Below are 20,411 nucleotides of genomic sequence, written 5' to 3'. Positions count from 1 at the left end.
GGCTGAGACCTTTTAGCTCATCTCGCCTGTCCCCTCTAAGCATCCAGGGACTTGTGGTTTGTATCTTCACCAGTGCTGTGCAGAGACTCACGGCCTGTCTTTCAAGCTCCCTCATGCCCAGTGGAAGCAAAATTAGCCCCTTCTGCCAGAGCTTTATTCCAGTGTTGGTGACGAGTTCCCTGTGGCTCCAGCCTGACATCTGTTCTGAGCCCCGTGTGTCCCAGACCGACCTGAGCTTCCTCCCTCCCGTGGTGCTTCCTTCGGCTGTGCTGCAGCTTCATCTCCTGCCCAGTGGATCAGTCTGGGTCCCACAAGTATTTTTAATGGATCCAATGAGAGACTGTTCCAGAAAGGAATCTAGGGAGTGTATGAAGGCAGGTTTGTAGTGGGAACATCCAGAAGAGCCATGGCAAGAGAGAGCCATTACAAGAGAGAGCTTGTGCGCTGAGCTGGGAGAGGTTGCCTGGGCGCTGAGGGAGCAGAGCAGTGTGGTGCCAGCAGCACCTCTCTCGCGTATTCTTCTGATCAGAGAAGAGCATTCATGAGCTGATGAAAAGCTGCTCATTTATCTTGCTTGTGGACGTCTGGGGGGATTTTATTTATTTATTTGGTTCCCTGGCTGCGAGCTTTCTGAGCCACCGCTGGGTTAAGGTTTGCTCTAACACAGTGTATCCCATTCTCCATTTAGCAGTCCAGCCTCCCCAGATGAGGGCTGTCTTGCTGAAAATGCTTCTTAGGGAGATTCCCACCCTACCACATTATGGTTAGCTCACTCCGGCAGTGAAACAGTGTGTGCTTTTCTGTCTTTCCTGGCAGAGCCTGTAACCTTCCCACTCAGTGTTTGGCTGCGGGTACTTTTTTTTTATTGGCAGTCTGTAAAATGTAATACTTGCATGTTCTCTCTCCTGGCTTTTAAAATAGAAGGAAGCTCTTGCTAGAAGTACACACAGTACTGCTGAAACTGAGATAGCATCTGCACCCATGAGAGCCTAGAGCAGAGGTATAAAGTATCTGCCTGCAGGGAACATTGTACGTGCTTTTCTTTTGCCTTCCCCTCCTTGCCATTGCAGGATTCCTGGGTATCTTTTATGTGCATTGATCTTTCAAGCTCTTTGGGAGCAGGAAGCAGCAGCTGATAAGCTGAACTGCTTTTTTCTCTCAGCTGAGATCAGTTGTAGTGTATGTACTGACCTGTTTAAAGAAATTCAGCATGGATGAATGCAAACAGATGGATTGGCAGGAAAATGTGACCTGGGGTTGGCTCCTGTGTGCATCAGCTGAGGCTTCATATAGCAACAGAGCTCTTTGGAAGGGTGATGAGGTGTGGAAGGGGTTGGAGAAGCATGAAGGTGAAGGACTGCACCGAGTACAATCACCTATCCCTCCTTATTTTCTCCTGCTCTCTTAAAACCTAGAGGTCTTTCTAGTAAGAGCCATGTTGCCGTGCTCAGTCTTTTCCTACTGGGACCTGAGCTTCCTGGGATTTTTAGAGGCAAGCAGTTAAAACGAACTAGTCTCCTACAGAGGCTTTGGCTTCTTCTTCCTGTCTTCTTTCCTTTGAGCTGACCACTTCTGCACTCCTTGTTGCTCATCATGATCCTTCGAGGAGTCAGGATGCTGTAACAGGACTCTCTTTGAAATGTCACATTACAAAAGGACATCTCCTGCTTTATTGTTCCCAGACTTCCTGGGTGACTTGTGAGCTGCTGCAGAGGATTTTACTCCTCGGTCCAGCAGCTGACCTCACTGCCTTGAAATACAGGCCTAGAACAGATTGTCTGTGAGCTGCACGCTGAGTTCAGCGGGGAGATGCTGAAATTAGTTTGCTAAAGCTGCTGCATCCCAGCTACACTGGCAAACAGGCTGGCTATAATGAGCTCCTGCTCTCGTCTTGGCATGTGATGCCTGCTGCAGCACTGAAATCCCGCTGCTTTTCTGAGCACCTGGCTTGACAAAAGGAGAGGAGAGAGGCCGGTTACACATGGAATTGCCAAAAGCCCTGGGATGGGTGAGCTGTTGAAGCACTAGCTTCCCTGTGGCTTGGCTTCACTGCCTGGTGTCGACTGGACAGTTCTTGACGATGACATGAAAGTGTTTCCTTCCCCTGCTTGCAGGATGTGGCAGTTTGATCCCTGGCAACCATTTCCCTCTCGTGGGCTCTTGTCCGGAGGAACACGCCCTGCTCTGGGGAAGCTGCTGTGTAGCACCACATCTCAGGGGACCAGTATCTTTCTGCATCCTTGTAGAGGTTGCTCCTCACGGTTTTAAGAGTCTCATGTACTTTCTGCCTGAGTTAGGGAATGGGGGGGCCCACCAAAATTATCTAGGGGCTGGAGCACCTCCCACATGAGGACAGTCAGAGAGCTGAGGCTGTTCAGCCTGGAGAAGAGAAGGCTTTGGGGAGACCTTAGAGCAGCTTCCAGTACTGAAAAGGGGCTCCAGGAAAGGCTGGGGTTATGTCAGGACAAGGAATAATGATTTTAAACTAAAGGAGAGGAGATTTAAACTGTATATCAGGTAGAAATTTTTTACAATGGGGGTGATGAAACACCGGCCCAGATTGTCCAACGAGGTGGTGGAGCTTCCATCCTTGGAGACATTCAAGGTGAGGTTGGATGGGGCTCTGAGCACCCTGATCTGGTTAAAGATGTCCCTGCTCCTGCGGGGGTGTTGGACTGGGTGACCTGTAAAGGTCCCTTCCAACCCAAACCATTCTATGATTCTGTGAACACCCCACAGTGCAAAAGGGGCTTGCCCTGCTGGGAGTTGAACTATCAGCTTTTCTTGCCTCAGTGCTTTAATTCAGCTGCTCAGTGGAGTTTGCAGGCAGCTTCCAGCATTCTGCCACCACACACCCCAATTTAGAGATGCCACCAAGAGCCTGGAGGTGGTAACAAATGACACTGCACTAATGTTGTCCCTTAAGTGCTTCTCATGCTAAGGGAGATGGTTTGTCTGTCTTCAGCAGTCTGACCTTATGCTCCCAGGTGATGAACAGGGAAGTGATGCTCAGCTATTGATGTGCCAGTAATGAGCTGCTGTAATAACCTCTCCTGAGGTTACAGAGATGGTGGAAGTCCATCTTGGCTAAAGCTGAGCTGTACTTCACAGAAGGAAAGGACTGTGGAGGCTGATTGCCTCTGGCTTATTTGAGCTATGGGTGCATATTCCCTCTTGATCTCTGAGATGAGCAGAGTACTTGTTTTCAAGATGATTTTGATGGTGGCAAAACTGATCAGTTGGGTTCCCTACTCAGACCAGACAGGACGGGCACCGCTTTTTGAGGAAGGACTCATCTCCCAGCTATCCTTTGCAATATTTGTTTCTGTTATTTTTTTATGTGGCTGTAGGGGCTGCTGCCATGGGTATAATGAAGACATGGGGAGGGAGAGGAGGTGATCGCAAAGCAGCAATGACAGAGCAGCTGGCACTCTTAATTGTTGTCTTCTTCCCTAGGTTGACCGGGTGAGCTATCTGCTTCAGGAGATCTACGGCATTGAGAACAAAAACAACCAAGAGACCAAGGTAAAGGTGCCCCTGGGGCTCCTGCTCCCTGAGCTGAGGGTTTCCAGACTGCACCTTCTGCTTTTGAGCTTAACTATGGGGCTTGGAGATGCTTCCCAGAGCGACTGTCAAGTCTGCGTGTAGACACTGAAGAAGCCCAAGGATGACAGGGCGTCATGTTTGTTGTAAGGCCCAAACAATCAGTGGAGTTGTGCTGCGGTCACTTTAGATAGCATGAGGCTCTTGAGGATACTCCCTGGGTCTGGAATTGCTGGGAGAGAAGGATATCAGTGCCTCCTGGGGCAGAGAGCTGATTGTAAGGGCTTGTAGACACAGTGAGCCAGTGTCAGCTGCTGCTAGCGGTGCCCTGATGGCCAGTCTGGGTGCTGCCCAGTTTGCACAGCTGAGAGTATCTGTTTTTTTGGGGGAGAGTTATGTTTTTTATTGGGAGGGCTGAATTTTCCTGAAGGATTGGAGGGAACCAAGTACTCTGGGGCTCGGCCGTGTCCAGAGAGCAGCCTGCATCCCCCACCAAGAGGTAGCACAGCATCACTAGGGGATGTATACGCAAATGCCTTAACCAGAAACAGTGCCTGTCTTTAGGGAGGAGCTTCTGCCACAGCCCTGTGCAGACTGGCTGCTTTGTGCTTGCTTCAGCCTTCAGTAGAGCTGCCCTTTGCTGCCACCTGGGCTGCAGAGTGTGCCACGTGCTGGCCTCGGGACCAGACCGATCCCATGTGTGGAGCGTGTGGTTTGCAAACAGAGGAGTAGCCAAAGGGCAAAACAAGCAGGATTTCCTTTCCAAGCAATGCAGTGTCCTGCCCAAAGCACCCTGTGATCTCTCTCTGCCTGTGCCAACAGGTATTGCCTGAAGAGGCAGGAGGGAGAAGTCTTTTCAAAGGTTTTTCTTTGTACAGGATCTCTTTTTAAGAGAATTGATGGTTTCTCTTTGGGTTCTCCAGGGTCTTGTGATGATTCTCTTGATCCAACAATCACACATTTGTGGCCCATCAGCCGAGTTGCCTGAGGCCATTTCTGTTCTTCCTTGTATACTTAGCAAACCCTATGAATGGGAAAGTGAAAAGCCTGCCCTCCCTGCCTCCCAAAATAGATGAGCAGTGCACGTGATGGGACAAACAGGCTGGTTCTCCTGCAGCTGCATCAGAGCTTGTGCCAGCACAGGAGGCTGGTGAAGGTGTTGTGGCAGGAGAACCACTCACTCTATGGCTTGTTCAGAGAACCTGTGGAAACTGAGCTAGACGTGGCTGGAGTGCCTCCTCCTGTGGAGCCGAGGGCAGCCGGACCCTGCTGCCGGCCACAGTCAGCAAGCAGGGACTTCTTGGGATGCTTTCTCTCTGTGGACATGGGGCAGATAGGCTGCGCTGCCAAAGAACCTGCTTCCCTGGTGCCCCTGGGAGCCACCAGGCTGGTGGGCAGGAGCGTGTTCCCGGTCTCCCTCAGCCAAGGAGGTCCCTGCCCTGAAGGGGCTTTGCTCTGCGCACAGCGTGGAGGGACAGCTGTGCCGTGAATTCACAGTGTCCTGGTCTCTGGCCTTCAGCGAGCCCAGAGCAGAGCCTGCAAGAAACACAGTCCCTAGCAGGGCTGTGTGGGCTGGAGCTCCCTCTCCTTGAGAAACCCTGGCTGAAAGCTGTGGAAAGAAGATGCCAGCTCTCTCATAGCGTTTGGGGTGCGCAGTTTCCCCAGGCTCCAGAGTCCTTTGGCAGTTTTGCGTGGCCCTTTCTGTTCACATGCACATATCTTGCCTCGTTGCAGCCTTCAGACGATGAGAACAGTGACAACAGCAACGAGTGTGTGGTTTGCCTGTCGGACCTCCGCGACACCCTCATCCTGCCCTGCAGACACCTCTGTCTGTGCAATTCCTGCGCCGACACCCTGCGCTACCAGGCCAACAACTGCCCCATCTGCAGGCTGCGTGAGTATGTGCCCAGCAGACACGGGCATCTTTCTCCCTCTTAGGCTCCAGATAAGTCAGGCTGTGAGAGGCAGCGTGTATTTTATATCCCCAAACCCAAGACGTAGCATCGAACACGGTGCTGCTCTCACTGGTGATTCCTGGCACCTAAAATAACTGGGAAGGAGGAGAACACGTGGGAGGACGGCCCTTTGTCCTGTGCTTCCCTGGCCATTGAAGGTGCAGGTACTCTGAGCTGAGCCATGCAGGCGCTTGTGGTGTTTTGGTGAAGGTGATGGAAAATGCCTCCGAAGGAGAGGATGTAGGAGCTTTATCCTGAGAGTATCTGGATGCAGAAGCTTTATCCTGAGAGTATCTGCCTCAGGCAGTAGCCGGCCCCACTGGAGAGCTGTCCAAGTTCTTTTCATGATTTTTTTGCACTCTGACCACCTTACTTTGACTTCAGCAGGGAGGCAGAGAGGAGATAACAGTCAATTTGAAGTCCTTTGCTTTGTCAGGAGGGTTAGGAGGATCTGCTTAAGCCCTGCATTGCTCAGCTCCCAAAAGATGGAAAAAATTAAATCCCCTTTCTGATACTCGGGCAATACTTGCTAAATTGCGTGACTTTTCTCAAAAGCACAGAGGGGTAGGAATATCTTGGGAAAATGCCTTTGTGTTTGCTGGAACAGACAAATTGTGTGTTTTACCCTGTGCTTGGTCTCTGAGGTGTTCAATTTTTCCTGACTGATATTCCTCAGGAAAATTAAGAAAGAGCCTTAGACAGATGTTTGGCCTGAGAAATTGAGTCTAAACAGTTAAAACTTGGCAAACATGCAGTAACCAAAAGCAAGATCTTACCAGAGGAAGTGCCAGACAGCTTTTTCTGTAAGCAGCACAACTTAAAAGACAGGAACAGCGTTATCTCATCTGCGTGCTGCAGCGGAGTGCATTGTGTTTATTTGGAAAGTGCCCCCGTGTCCAACTCCCTGGGAATTTGCATCTGGGGGATGCAGAAGCAGCGAAGAGAGATTTTCACCTCTGTCCTCTGGCTCTAGGTTGATTTTGCAAGCAACTGAGTGCAATAAGAAATGCTTGGGCTTTATGTGCACGAGCAAGTTCTTACAGCTGCATCGGAGCAGATGTCTGGCTCATTCTTACGCACCCTTGGCACAGAGGAACCAACAATATGAAAGATCTGCAGATAGAAAAAGGGACTGTGGGCAGGGGCTGGAGATCAAAGCTGTTGTGGTTGCGGGCCGAGGGATTGCTGGGCTGGAGACAGCAGTTCAGCCACTCACCCTCTGGCTGGGTTCGCAGCTACTGCAGAACCTCTCACCGCCGTAGTGCTCGTGGGCGAGTGAGCAGCCCGTGGTGCTTCCAGTACCAGCTGGACCCCAGGGCTGAGACTGCTGGGGTCTGAATGAATCCAAAGTGATTTCACCTGAGGTCTTGCACCATTCTGTAGCTTGCAGTGTGCTGCCTGAGGCTTAGCTTATACTTTTCTTACTCTGCTGTACAGTGGCAGGCCTGAAGGAGCTCTGTACATCACTGTACCCAGGCAGGCAAGGAGCTCTGGCTCGTGTCTGGCATGGCCTGGTCCTGTTTGGCCGCGCGGTCACCTTCCTTGCTGTTCTCTCCTAGCCTTCCGCGCCCTACTGCAGATCCGGGCTGTGAGGAAGAAGCCAGGGGCTCTGTCACCGGTGTCGTTCAGCCCTGTCTTGGCACAGAGCGTTGACCATGACGAGCACTCTGTAAGTACCTTGCAGACCCCTCTACAAAGCTTAGGTGCTGATCTCAGCCTGAGTGGGCAGCTTGTGCATGCAAAAGTTGCTCGGCTTGATGTCTGGCATCCCTGGAACCTCAGGAGGTGCACTCAGGCCTTGGAGCAAGATCTTTCTGAGCACTGCAGCCTCTTTTCTCCACCCTGCTAGAGAGCCAGGTAGATTAGTAATACAACTGGTTTTAGCCAAGTGCCCTCCAGTCTTTTGCAGGAAACAAATCCTCGGAAACCTCAGACTGAGAAGCTTTTTCGGGGCTTGTCCCAGCAGAAAAGTGGCAGATAGGGCGTGACAGATTGGGAGCTGGGAAAATGTGGGTTTAGAGTTTTCTTGCATGCACATCTGTGTGGCAGCACACGCTGGTGAAGTGCCCTTGGCTTCAGGGTTCCCAGCGTGGTGGCAGAAAGGCCTCCCTGTGCCAGGCTCCCTGAGTGATTGGGGTCTCCGCAGGAAGCAGAGGGAGTGTGGGATGCAAAGTGCGGTGCTGGTGTCCCTGGTGCGGGTTGGGCAGCAGCTCATTGCCTGAGCAGCGCTGGCTGTGCTGAGACACATGAGATCAGAGTGAAGAGAGGGAGTTACGCATCCAGATCATCTTACAGGCTTCCATGGGAACAGGAGATTGTCACAGAAAGAAGCCTGTTTTATCCATCTGTCCTCTGTGGTTTGTAGCCCTGCTGCCTTCCAGTGGGGCTAAGAAATCGGGCAGGGGAGAGAGAGACCCCAGGGGCTGTTGTGAAGCAGAGCGTGTTGTGTAGAGGAAGCAGGTGCTGTAACCTGGAGTGAGGTGAGGAGATGCTGTGGGTCTCTTCATGTCACTGACCTCAAGAAACAACTTTAAAACATGGTTTTCTTTTGACAGTTTTCCTTTAAACCCTTTAAAGTGAGCACTGTCTCCCTGCCCAGCAGGAAACCTAGAAGGGAAACAGTAAGTGGACTGGGTTGAGTTTGCCTCCCATGGCAGTTCTTTGCACATGGATGTGTATGTTACACACGCGAAAGTTTGCCAGCACACTGGGTGTGACTCGTGCCCCTGCACAGGCTGCAACACTCCACGTTCTGCCTCCACACTGGTTGTGAGACTCATGCCCTGCACGGACGATCACTAACCTCCCCGGTCTGAGGAACGAGCCTGCAACAAGGATCGACACTGATTCTCAAGGACTGTCCCCAGGTCCTGAGCCTGGCTGGTTGATAGTTCCTGGCCAAGGTGTTTTCGTGGCTTTGTAGGACTCTGGGCAAGCTGCTGTCCCCTTGGCTCACCCAAAAGCTTCCTTGCACTTGTCTCATCCACTTGTCGGTTTGGCATGGGCACATCTTGTGGGGATTTCCACCCTGGTACTGGGACAAATATGCACGATCGGACGAGGTTTGTGTTCAGGAACACTGGCTGTGGTGGACTGGTTTGCTTTTGCTGAAGCAGGGAGGATGGAGCTTGTTTTGTCGTGGACCCTCTGAGCTGGTGTGAAAAGCATGTAATGAATGCTGTGCTGGGGCAGCAGGAGTGGCAATTGTTGGGGACCAGGAGCCGGGAAGAGGAAAGGTGAGGGGAAAAGAAGGCCCTGTTTGTGCCTTCTCTGTGTACTCCCATCAAATGCAGCTACGGCTGTCATCGATGTGTGGGAGGCTGCAGTTTTCTCTTGCTTAGGCCACCCTGGATGCGCAGCCTTAAGAGGAATGTGGCTCACTCTGCTTGACAGGTGTGGAGGAAAGCTGAGGCTCCGGTCAAATACCGAGGCTTTTGCAAGCTCGGTATCACCCTGGCTCTCTGCAAGCCTCCTGCAGTGATTGGCACCACTCTGGTAGTGGTGAGTGTCCCAGGAGAGAGCGGTGTCCCCTGGGGGTGTTTGAACCTCAGTGACTTGCAGCGAGGGAGCTGCACCGTTGGCTGTGAAATTCTCCTCCAGCCTGGGAGCTGAGCCATGGAACTTGAGCGTTCACCACAGTGAGCAGCCTTTCACCCCTCAGGCCTTGGTCTTCACAGCCAGGAGAAAATGTCCGAAACACAAGCCAGGGTGTTTTGTCTCCCTGACTTTTCTGCCCACAAAAGAGCCCCTCCAAGCGGCTGGCTGGAAATAAAGTTTTTTGTGGAGATGGCTTTTGGCCCCACCGTCTACAGGTGGCAGCAACTGTGAACTCGTTCCATGTTCAGCTGACTTTGTTATCTTGCAGTTGTGGCTGTGGTCTTCAGTGCAGCCTCAAAGCCCTCCTAAGACCAGTTCCTGGGGGATGTGGGTTGATGCTGGGCCCCTCGTTCTTCCCTCCCCATCAGATCTAGTGCCTTCTGTGACCACCCTGTTTATCTCCAAATCCACAGGATCTTGTTGATCAAGAGGAATTTTGGAGTTGAACCGATGTTGTTTTAAGGGCTTTGCCAGTGTTCCTTTGACTGGCAGCTCAGTGACTTGCAGAGGGAATGGGAATTGGTGCAGTTTTGCTCTCCTCCCTGTGAGGTCAGTGGTTCTGCGATCCCTTTCCTACCTTTTAGCAGAGGCGACTTTGCAGTCAGTGTTCGCGACTGAGGTGACCGAGTCCATGGGAGCAGTGGAAGAGCTGTAGGCTCTGAGGAACAGCTCTCCTCCCCAACTTTGGCTCTTACAGGTGCTCTGGTGGTGCTGTGGAATAGCCGTGAGCACCAGGGCTGGAAGCAGAAGCAGTGTGCTTATAGAATCACCAGGTTGGAAAAGACCCACTGGATCATCGAGTCCAACCATTCCTATCAAACACTAAACCATGTCCCTCAGCACCTCATTCACCTATCCCTTAAACCCCTCCAGGGAAGGTGACTCAACCCCCTCCCTGGGCAGCCTCTGCCAGTGCCCAATGACCCTTTCTGTGAAATATTTTCTCCTAATGTCCAGCCTGAACCTCCCCTGGCAAAGCTTGAGGCCATTCCCTCTCGTCCTGTCCCCTGTCACTTGGGAGAAGAGCCCAGCTCCCTCCTCTCCACAACCTCCTTTCAGGTAGTTGGAGAGAGCAATGAGGTCTCCCCTCAGCCTCCTCTTCTCCAGGATAAACACCCCCAGCTCTCTCAGCCGTTCCTCATAAGACTTGTTCTCCAGCCCCTTCCCCAGCTTCATTGCTCTCCTCTGGACTCGCTCCAGAGCCTCAACATCCTTCTTGTGGTGAGGGGCCCAGAACTGAACACAAGATTCGAGGAGCGGTCTCACCAGTGCCGAGTACAGCGGGAGAAGAACCTCCCTGGACCTGCTGGCCACGCCGTTTCTGATCCAAGCCAAGATGCCATTGGCCTTCTTGGCCACCTGGGCCACTGCTGGCTCATTATTGAGCTGGAAAGGTCTCTGAACCATCGGAGGAGATTCTAGGATTAAAAAAACAAATGTATTTTAGAGCACCTTTGTTATGAATCTGCTTTCTCACCCTCCTTGTCTGGCTCACGAAAGTATGATGGGGAGTTGTCTGGCTATCTTCTGGCTTGCTGAGGTGCCCAGTCTCGTGCATTTCTCTGGAAACTTGCCTTGAGCATCCTCAGTGCTGCAGCCCAAATTGGGGAGCGTGTGGCTGTTGCAGGGGAAGGGAGGAGAGGCGTCTGTGGGGGTGGGCATGCAGCGTGGGAGGTGCAGGGCTGGGTTGCAGCAGGGCTGCCCCATTCTACGGGGGCTTCCAGCCTGGTGAGGGTTTCTTAACGTGTCCCTCTCCGTCTCGCCCACAGAGCTCTGACAACATCCCTCCGGGCTACGAGCCCATCTCCTTGCTGGAAGCGCTGAATGGCCTTCGCTCTGTTTCCCCCACTATCCCGTCAGCTCCTCTGTATGAAGAAATCAACTACTCTGGCGTGGTGGATGGGATGCCACCTGCCAGCCGCCCGCTTGTCGGGATGGACAGAGCCGTGGAGAGCAGCCACCAAAAGGGCAAGAGGAGCAAGTCTCCAGATAGGTCAGCACGGGGACGGAGGGGTCTGCTGCTCTTGCAAGCCCTGAGGGCTTGTGGCTACACCAGAGAGCTCTGGCTGGTCCTGTTGCTAGTAGCACTGCTAACTCACAATCTTAGGAGGCTTGCAGGTACTCATGCCGGTGAGAGAACTGGGATACCAGCCCTGTGTGCAGCCTCAGGTGACGAACTCGTGTCTTGTAAGAGCTGGCTGTGTCACCAAAAGGAAGGGTTTTGAACAAGGAGATTTCATCCAAGGTTTGGATGGAAATATCTCCTTCCCAATACAGTTAGTTCCTCAATTTGTGCTTGACATCCAGACCTTCTCAGGTTTCAGTTTTCCACGATGTTCCACAGGAGCAAAAAAATTTCAGAGCACAAAATACTAAGTGAGATCTTTTAGCTGTTGTCTCAAGCCTCCTCTGCTGGCCTTGGAAGATGTAGGTGTGGGTGCCATGGAGTGGAGTCAGACCGGGTTTATTCTTTACACTCCTCACTGAGCTTCATTCCAAATTTCCTCGTGGGAAAGGAGCCCCTGAAGGTGTGAGGCGCAGCGGGGGGATCTGAGCCTCTTCCTTTCCTTGCAAAGGCCGGATTTGTCTGAGTTGCGTTACTGTGCTGGAGCTCTGCAGCACTTGGCTCTGCCCCAGCACCGCTGCTGCTGTTGTTCTTAGTGTAGCTGATACTGGAGGCTCCCATGAATGTAGCCAAGTAGTTTGAGCTCCTGCTCCTGTGTGTTGGCTTGTGCTGCTGGTGGAGGGACAGGGCAGGGGTGGTGACAACTCGAGCTGCTGCCACCGAATCTGCCAGGGCTTGCGGTGCTGACAGCACTGTGGCTTCTTGCAAATGGATTTTCTTTTCCTGCAGCACACTACGGTCTCCCTCATCTCCGATCCACGAGGAGGATGAAGAAAAGCTCTCTGAGGACTCTGATGCGCAGCCGGTGCTGAGTGGTGGTGAGCTGGTCCTGAGAGAGACCAGCTCTCCAGAAGTAAGTGTGCTCTGCTGAGGAGCTGCTCTGAGCCAGAGCTCTTCTCGGGGTGGGCTTCTTCTGGGACATGGGAGGTGCCTCGGGAAGTGCCATCGTTTCCTCTGTGATGGGGTAAAGATGTAGCGCAAGTAGCGAGGAGCCAACTCAGCTGCCTCCATTTACCCATAGGGCTCCATGGGAAGGGACGTAGCCATTCCCTGTGCTCCTAATGTGTCTCTGGGAGCTGGAGGATGGGAGAGGCACTTGGCTGCAACCATGTAGAGCTTCCCCAGCTTCCCAGAGGAGCCCAGCAGTGTTTGGGGCAGGATGGTTTTACCACAGCCGGTAAAACCACTCCATCCCAGCCCACGGTGCTGGTGGGTGGCCCCTCGCTCACTCCCTGAATCAAATCCTTGACCGAGCGCAGCTCTCCAGAGAAAGCCAGAGCAGGAGGTGAGCGCAGCAAAGGCCTCCAGCTGTTAAAATAACCTGTGCTGTTCCTCCATACAGAGCGTGGCAGGGGAAGAGATCGAGGAGGCCTCATCCCTACAGCAGGGTAAGTGGAGGGCGCTGGACCTCATCTTGGCATCCAGCTCCACTCTGGTGGGAAGGGGACAGTCAGGGAGTTCAGAAACATTCAACCCCTGAAATCCATCTCTGAGCTGCTGTGCTGTGCCAGAGTCTGTCCTAGGAAGCAGGGGAGTGGAATCAACAGATCTCCCTGATTTATTGCCAAGCATCTCCTTGCTGGAAGCCCTGCATAAGCAGAGCTGCCCATGCTGTGGGCTGTCCCCTCGCTTGGCTGAGGGAGAAGTAGCTGCGTGCACCGATATGGTCCCGGTGAGACCATGGCTGCGGTACCAGGCGTGCAGGCTGTGCCCCGTGTCTTTGGGATGGAGCTCTGGAGCTCAGTCAGCATCCAGAGGGCACAAGAATGGGGTGAGAGGGGAGCGCTGGGTGCGATGTGGGGCAGGAGCCTGCGTGTGAGCAGAGCTGGCCCTTCGGCACTGCGACCTGAGCATCTCTCCAACACCTCTCGGGGATCTGGGGGCTTCCTTGTATGCCAGGGTCCTTCCTCCTGTGCCGGAGGGAGTTCCTCACGTGGAAGATCTTGGCGTGCCCCCTGCAGAGTTGGTTTGGGGGCTGAGGGGCTGCGCTTTTGGCTGGTTCTAGGTAGCCGCCCGCCCTCTGTGGAAGACGTCCTGCAGGACGGCAGCTGCAGCGAGAACAGGAGCCTGACGCAGTCGGAGAGTGACCCCCCGGTAGATGTCTACCTGCCAGGTAACGGCCGTGTCGTTGGGGTGGGAGACGGTGAGCCTCCTGTGCTCGAGGCTCGGGTTCGAGGCACCGAGGAGGGGTTGGGGACTGTGCCCCCCTGTGGGCAGCCTCCCTGGCGCGGTGGCTGCAGAGAGGGAACAGGGCACACCTTCCTCCTAGCGGGCAGAGTGAGCTGTGGGCGAGGGGGGCTAACACAGAGGTAATTTATTCCCCTTCTTCCTCCTTTTCTCCCACGCTTTTGTCTCTGTCCTTCCCCTCCTTCCTCCTCTCCGGGCTGCTTGATGGCACCAGGGTCCTGTTTATGTGGCCGTGGCCTGATGTGCTTGCCCCAAACCGCTTTCCTGCTTTTGGCAAGGGAGGAGAACCGTCTGGGCCGGCTTCTGGGAGCTGGAGCTGGCACAGGGGACAGCGGGCACCCCTCTGCTGGGGTGGGGAGGGCTGTGGGTGCCCTGCTTTGCTGGCAGGCGCAGCCATGAGTTGCTGCACTGGCCTCGCTCCTGACTGGTGTCATTGCAGCCCGTTTTCTTCTGTAGAGCCGCAATCTTTTTCTGAGTACCTGAGTACCTCTCTAATGTCTCCTTCCCTCTCTGTCTGCCTTCCTTCCTCCTGTCTTGGGCAGCACTGGGTCCTGATTCCTGCTCTGTTGGTATAGAAGAGTAAGCTGGTACGTCTTCTTGTTCTTTTTCATGCATCACTGTTATTCTTAGCAGCAGGACCCCTCCGGGGAAGGCTGGCAGCTGGGAGAGAGTGGGAATGGGACTAATCGTGGCCATCAGGGCAAGGAAGGAGGGGGCAGCAAAGCAGCCAGGCCACACTGCTGGCTCTGGCCTCCTTCCTGGCACCAGAATCCTAGCACCCCGCTGTCCCCAAGTGCCAGGCCCCCAGGCAGGGCAGCAGAAACCCTGGCCTCCTCCCCACCAGCTTCTGCTGGGCTCCTGGGTGAGGGATGTGCTGCCTGGTGGGCACCACAAATGTCCAGAGCCGTTTTGGCTTCTCCCAAGCCGGTGGCAGATTGTGTGTCCCCTTCCTCTCCCTGTCGCTTGCTCAACATGTATCTTAGCTGGGGCAGAGGAGATGGAGCTTGTGGACTCCAGCCCTGTCTCCTGTGGTAGGAGAAGGTGGCAAGGGTGATGGTTTCCTTGTCCCACGCTGTTCTCTCTCTAACTCTGAGTCCAACTCCAGGCTCTGAACCCCCTTTTTCCTCCCTCAGGCTCATCTGACTTCACGAAGACGCTCCCCGGCCGTGGCACCGGCAGCCCCACGCAGCCCCTTCTCTTCGAGCAGACGCGTCTTCACCTGGAAGACGAGCAGAACCTCTCGTGAGCAGGGCTGGGCCTCCCCATCCCTGCTGCTGGACCTCCCCCAATCCCAGCCACTGGCCCCCAGACCCCACACCCAACCTCTTGGGGCAGGAATACTCCGTGCTCACCATCCCTGAGGATGCTGCCCGGCACGGTTTTAGCACAAGCTCGGCTTTTTTTTAAAGACGTGCATGTTCGTTGCCGGCAGTGGGTAGGGGCTGGCGTCGTGTTTTTACGTGGGGTGTGGGAAAGGGGAGGGTGGTTTTGGGGTCAAAATCATCAGATGAAGGACACTACCATTGTATATTTTGTACACAGTGAGCACAGCCTTGTGCAAGGTTCCACGGGGGTGGCGGGGGACGCGGGGGTCAGCCCCGAACCACCCCGAATGGGGTGGTTCGGGGCTGACCCCCGCGTCCCCCACCACCTGCGAAGCCCGGCGCTGCCCACGCCGTGTGCCTTGTTCCGCTTCTGTGGCGGGTCCCGGGGCGAGCCCCCTCCTCCCTCTCTATGTTTGTAGTAATAAACCCGTGGAGCAGCCCCGTGAGCCCATGCTTGAAGCAGCTGGGGGTGGGTCTGGGGGCTGAGAACATAGAATCATTGAGACTTCTAAGCTCATCCAGTCTGACCCCACCGTGTTTGCTAAACCGTGTCCCCAAGTGCCATGTCTACGTGTTTTTTGAACCTCTCCTGCGGTAGAGGCTCCACCACTCTCCTGGGCAGCTTCTGGCAGGGCTTCACCACTCTCAGTGAAGAAACATGCAAACTAAGCCTCCCCTGGCACAACTTGAGGCCATTCCCTCTCATCCCATCTCTTGTTCCTTGGGAGAAGAGCCCAGCAACCCCCCTCGCTCCAACCTCATTTCCAGGAGCTGCGGAGAGCGATGAGGTCTCCCCTCAGCCTCCTCTTCTCCAGGCTAAACAGCCCCAGGGCCCTCAGCCACTCCCACAACCCCTGATCTCCAGCCCCTTCCCCAGCTCCATTCCCTTCTCCAGGCCCTCAAGGTCCCTGGAGTGAGGGACCCAGAACTGAACCAGGATTTGAGGTGCCATCAGCACTGAGCGCAGGGGGACGATCCCTGCCCTGCTCCTGCTGGCCACCCCAGGGCTGATCCAAGCCAGGATGCTGGTGGCCTTCTTGGCCACCTGGGCCACTGCTGGTTTATGTTTAGCCGCTGCCACCCAGCGCTCCCAGGGTCTTTCCAGCCGCTCTTCCCCAAGCCTGGAGCTGCACGGGGTTGTTGTGTCCCAAGTGCTGGCTCCTTTTTTAAACCATTCCCTTGATCCAGATCCAGCCTGTCCAGGCCCCTCTGCAGAGCCTTCAAGCCCTCAAACAGATCAACCCTCATGCACAGCTTATCTGCGACCTCCCCGAGGGACCCCTCGATCCTGGATCGGGGGGAGAGGGATTGAGCCAGAGACACGCGGGGGCGGGGCCAAGGCGGGGTGGGCGGGGCCAATGGGCGAGGGGAAGCGCTGATTGGCTGAGGGGGCGTGGCCAGGGCGGGCCCGCGGCGCCCCCTTCCCGGCGTGCCTTTCTCCCCCCTCCCCCCCCCCCCGCTTTGCTCCTCGGCGCCGGCCGTTGCCGTATATGACGCACGAGGCGGGCAGCCGCGCGCGCCCCCATTGGCCGCGCGCCTCCCCTGGGCGGGCGGGGCCGCGCTCCCATTGGCCGCGCGGGGCGCGTCGCGCCGCGATTGGCCGGCGCCGCCGCCTCGGCCCCGCCCCCCTCCCCGCGCGCCTCGGCGCATGCGCGGCGCGGGGGCGGGCGGCGAGGCGATGGCGGCCATGGGCGCGATGGCGGCCATGGGGGCGCTGCCCGCGGGGGCGCTGCCGCCGCTGCCGACGCTGGGGGTGCCGGGCGTCCCCGAGCTGAAACCGCTGACGCGGTACGAGGCCATGAGGCTGGGGCCGGGATGGAGCCACTCGTGCCACGCCATGCTCTACGCGCCCAACCCGGGCATGCTCTTCGGACGCATCCCGCTGCGCTACGCCGTGCTGGTGAGGGCCGGGCCTGAGGATACCGGGGCCGGGCCTGGGGGCATCGGGGCCGGGCCTTGGGGCACCGGGCCGGGCCTTAGGATACCGGGGCTGGGCCTGGGGGCACCGGGCTGGGCCTAGAGGCACCGGGGCTAGGCCGGGGGCCACCGGACTGGGCCTAGAGGCACCGGGGCTAGGCCTAGAGGTACTGGATCCGGGCCTGGGGGCACCGGGGCTTGGTTTAGGGGTACTGGGCTGGGCCTTGGGGCACCGGGACTAGGCCTTGGGGTACCGGGCTGGGCCTAGGGGCACCGAATTGGGTCTGGGGACACCGGGGCCGGGCCTAGAGGCACCGGGCTGGGCCTAGAGGCACCGGGCTGGGCCTAGAGGCACCGGGGCTAGGCCTAGAGGTACTGGATCCGGGCCTGCGGGCACCGGGGCTTGGTTTAGGGGCACCGGGACTAGGCCTTGGGGTACCGGGCTGGGCCTAGAGGCACCGGGGCTATGCCTAGAGGCACCGGATTGGGACTGGGGCACCGGGGCCGGGCCTAGAGGCACTGGGCTGGGTCTGGGGGCACCGGGGCTGAGCCTAGGGGCACCGGGGCTGGGCCTGGGGGCCTCGTGTAGTGCCCACGGGCCCCGTACCGGGCGGTAACGTCAGGCCCGGCCGAGGCGGCGGGTCCCGAGGCGGTGTGCAGCGGTCTGGGACGCGCTGGAGTTCTCGGTAGGGCGTCCCCGCCCCTCCGTGCCCCGTGCCGGCCCCCTTAACGCCGTGCGCCTCTATTGCAGATGCAGATGCGGTTTGACGGACTGCTGGGCTTTCCCGGGGGGTTCGTGGATCGCCGTTACTGGTCCCTGGAGGACGGTCTGAATCGGGTGCTGGGCTTGGGTTTGGGCTGCGTGCGCCTGACGGAAGCAGATTATCTGTGCTCGCACCTGACAGAGGGGCCGCATCGCGTGGTGGCACATTTGTACGCCAGGCAGCTGACCCTGGAGGAGCTGCACACCATCGAGATCAGCGCGGTGCATTCCCGAGACCACGGCATGGAGGTGGGACATCCAGAGAGGGGCCGCGCCGCGCTCCCAGCCGTAGCCCCCGGGGAAGGCGAAGCCGCCCTCCCGCCTCTGCCCGGCTGCCCTCGCAGCCCGGCGGGGGAATGCACCGCAGGCCGAGCCGCCGGGGCGCACCGCCCCGCGGCGCCGGCGTTAGGAGGTCTGGCCGATGGCCGGGGTCGTGTCTCGGGGCTCCGGAGCGTAGCGAGCTCCGGCTCCGGCCTTTCCCGGTGACCGCCCGCCTAGGGAAGAGCCCTGCTGGGCCGCTCGGGCTCGGGACGCGGGTGAGGTCCGTCTGGCATCTGGTGGGCATCTCCCCCAGCCTGGGCTGAGTAACCTGGACCGGAATGGCGACCCTCGGTGCGGCGACGTCTCGCTCTAACCCCAGTTCTCCCCGGCTTGCACGGAGGCAGCGCGGGAGGCAGCCTTCCTCCCGGATAGCTGGGTCCGGCTGACGCCCCCGGGGTAGAGGCGAGAGCTAGGGTCTCCCCGAGGCGCTCCGCAGGTTTCGGCAGCTGCGTGAGTGGAGGCAGTTGGCCCTGGGGTGTGGTTGAGGGAGACGTGGGGGTGAGCCGTGGCGTCCCCAGGCAGGGCAGGGTGCAGAGGGGGAAGCGGGGCTCCCTGTAGCGGCCTGAGGCAGCGGGATCCCCCCGACGGGGCAGGAGGGGCGACGGAGCCGGGGCTGGGCCGGGCAGGGAGCGCAGGGGCTCGGGGCCGGGCAGCACGAGGGGCCGGGGAAGGGCTGCGGGCAGGGGTGGAGCGGGGCGGGAGGGAAGGGCGGCCGGGGGTGGGGGGGGCCTGGGCCGTGGGCTGGGGGGGCCCGGGCAAGGGTGGGGGGTGGAGGGAGGTGGGGGGTGAAGGATGGGGACGGGCAGAGGATTTGGGGGGCGGGGCGGGGGGCAGAGGGTGGTGCGGGGGGGGTCGGCGCTGCCGCGGCCTCCGCTGATCCGTGCTCTGTCCCGTTGCAGGTGATGGGCATGGTCCGTGTCCCCCTCTACACCCAGAAGGACCGCATGGGCGGGCTGCCCAACTTCCTGGGCAACTCCTTTGTGGGAACCGCCAAATTCCAGCTGCTCTTTGCCCTGAAGATCCTGAACATGGTGCCTGAGGAGAAGCTGGCCGAGGCGGTGGCCGCCACGCAGAAGCCGAAGAAGCCGGCCATCGACCACGGCGCGGGGGCGATGGGAAACGCAGCTGCCATTAGGTCAGCAAACGAGCTGGCGGTGGCCGCTAAATCAGGCAACGAATTTGCAGACAGGGCAGAGCAGCAGGCGGCCGCGCAGGAGGCGGCAGAGCAGGCGCTGGCAGGGCTGGATAGCGGGGCCGCGGGGGAGCCGCTGGCGGCCATGCCGGTGGCCGAGGCCGAGCAGCCGATGGGGCTGGGGGCAGACGCGGTGGTGGAGCAGGCGGTGGCCGAGGGGATGGAGTGACGCCGCCGCCTTTGCGCTCGATTAAAAGTGGGTGAGATTAGAGACTTTAACTTTCCAACCCATCGCTGGCCGTGTCACTGCCCACGTGATTCCGACGGCCGGGAGGGTTTGGGTTTGTCCGAAGCAGGGGACAGCTCTGTATTTTTATGGCCATTAAACTCTAGCGAGCTTCCCAGATCAGCCTGCACAGCCCCTGCAGAGAGTTCATGTGCTTACGTGAGGGCACCAAAGCCCCACAATTATGCTTTGATTTCAGGGACACTGCGGCCATCAGGTCCCCTTTTCATTTTTAAGGAACAAATTGTCTTTATTTTTAAATGCCCTGTGTTGATTTGGTCGTGGCTGAGCGTGCGGTGGGTGCAGTTGAGGGCCGGGACCGCGGGGCGAGCGCCTCTGCCAGCGTCACCAAGTCCCCTGTGCCGGTGCGGCCGCGCTCCCGGCGTGCTGTGAATTCCCTCTGGGGCGTGCGCGTGTGGGTTTCTACCTGGAGATCTGGGGGAGCAGGAAGGTGGAATAAATGGCTTTGCTGAACGCGTGGTAGTCGGGATTGTTCTTGGTGCGGAGCCTGCAGGGCCGTGGGGCACAGTGCCCGCAGCTCCCTGGGCCCCGCTCCTTGCAGGCTGGAGGCGCGGGGGCAGAGGGGCCTGGCGGGGCGTGGGCTGCAGCAACACAAAGGTGGGTTAAGCTTTGGCCGCTGGGTTATCCTAAAATGGCTCCTGCGTCTGAGGAATTAAGCCGGGGCCTGGGAGAAGCCGGCTGCTCCGCTGCAGGTGTGGGAGCAGCCGGGTACGGGCTGTGCGTGTGGGGCCTTTGTCCTGTCCGCAGCGCAGCCGCTGTGTGAGGCCCCCGCTGTGTTTGAACTGAGCCTTAGTTCCATCCTCCTCCCAGCCACAGCCCCGCGGGGCTCCTCTGCGCTGGACAAGCTGCTCCAATTGGAGCTGAGCCCTGGCCTGGGGCTGCAGTCGCAGGGCATCGCGGCAGAGCGCAAGGTCAGGTGAAGGTGTTGGAGCAGCTGGTTAGCAGCAAGCTCCTCTGCAGAGCGACCAGGGACTCGGAAATGAGGTTTGGTTTAATTGAAGACCCTTAGAGGCTGAGGGTGGCAGCACAATGTTCTTTCGTAAATAAGGAAGGGTGGGAGGCAGGGATGTGGCTGACACCGAGGAGGATGGGGTGGCAGGACACACGGACCTGGTGCAGCTCCCCTTGGGGGTGGAGGGAATAGGAAAACATGGGTCCTGGGCAACCACATGAGAGAGAGAGTCTGGTCCAGAGAAAGGAATTGCCAAGGAAAATCAGGGGGTGAGTTACTCGTGAACC

At 57.6% G+C, this 20,411-nt stretch overlaps 2 protein-coding genes across 6 annotated transcripts in view; both read left to right on the top strand.

The window, feature by feature from the left end:
- Window positions 1-15,171, top strand: part of MGRN1 (mahogunin ring finger 1) — a 55,381-nt gene extending 40,210 nt beyond the window's left edge. The window contains exons 9-18 of one of the 5 annotated variants that reach the window (XM_069870152.1): window positions 3,457-3,525; window positions 5,278-5,437; window positions 7,058-7,167; window positions 8,054-8,119; window positions 10,865-11,088; window positions 11,950-12,073; window positions 12,563-12,608; window positions 13,226-13,333; window positions 13,983-13,994; window positions 14,541-15,171. In XM_069870152.1, coding sequence (XP_069726253.1) covers window positions 3,457-3,525; window positions 5,278-5,437; window positions 7,058-7,167; window positions 8,054-8,119; window positions 10,865-11,088; window positions 11,950-12,073; window positions 12,563-12,608; window positions 13,226-13,333; window positions 13,983-13,990 — 915 coding nt within the window. In that variant the 3' untranslated portion in view covers window positions 13,991-13,994; window positions 14,541-15,171. Of the gene's footprint in view, window positions 1-3,456; window positions 3,526-5,277; window positions 5,438-7,057; window positions 7,168-8,053; window positions 8,120-10,864; window positions 11,089-11,949; window positions 12,074-12,562; window positions 12,609-13,225; window positions 13,334-13,949; window positions 13,995-14,540 lie in introns of all 5 variants that reach the window. The other 4 variants (XM_069870150.1, XM_069870153.1, XM_069870148.1 and 1 more) reach the window with 4 other exon arrangements.
- Window positions 15,172-16,380: 1,209 nt separating this feature from the next.
- NUDT16L1 (nudix hydrolase 16 like 1) lies at window positions 16,381-19,625 on the top strand. The gene is made up of 3 exons (XM_069870241.1): window positions 16,381-16,632; window positions 17,401-17,661; window positions 18,633-19,625. The coding sequence occupies exons 1-3, from the start codon at window positions 16,381-16,383 to the stop codon at window positions 19,092-19,094; spliced, it is 975 nt and encodes a 324-aa protein (XP_069726342.1). The 3' UTR covers window positions 19,095-19,625.
- The last annotated feature ends 786 nt before the right edge of the window (window positions 19,626-20,411 follow it).

The sequence above is a fragment of the Phaenicophaeus curvirostris genome, chromosome 16, assembly GCF_032191515.1.
Source record: "Phaenicophaeus curvirostris isolate KB17595 chromosome 16, BPBGC_Pcur_1.0, whole genome shotgun sequence".
Taxonomy (NCBI): Eukaryota; Metazoa; Chordata; class Aves; order Cuculiformes; family Cuculidae; genus Phaenicophaeus; species Phaenicophaeus curvirostris.
This window is presented reverse-complemented; position numbering and strand designations above follow the sequence as displayed.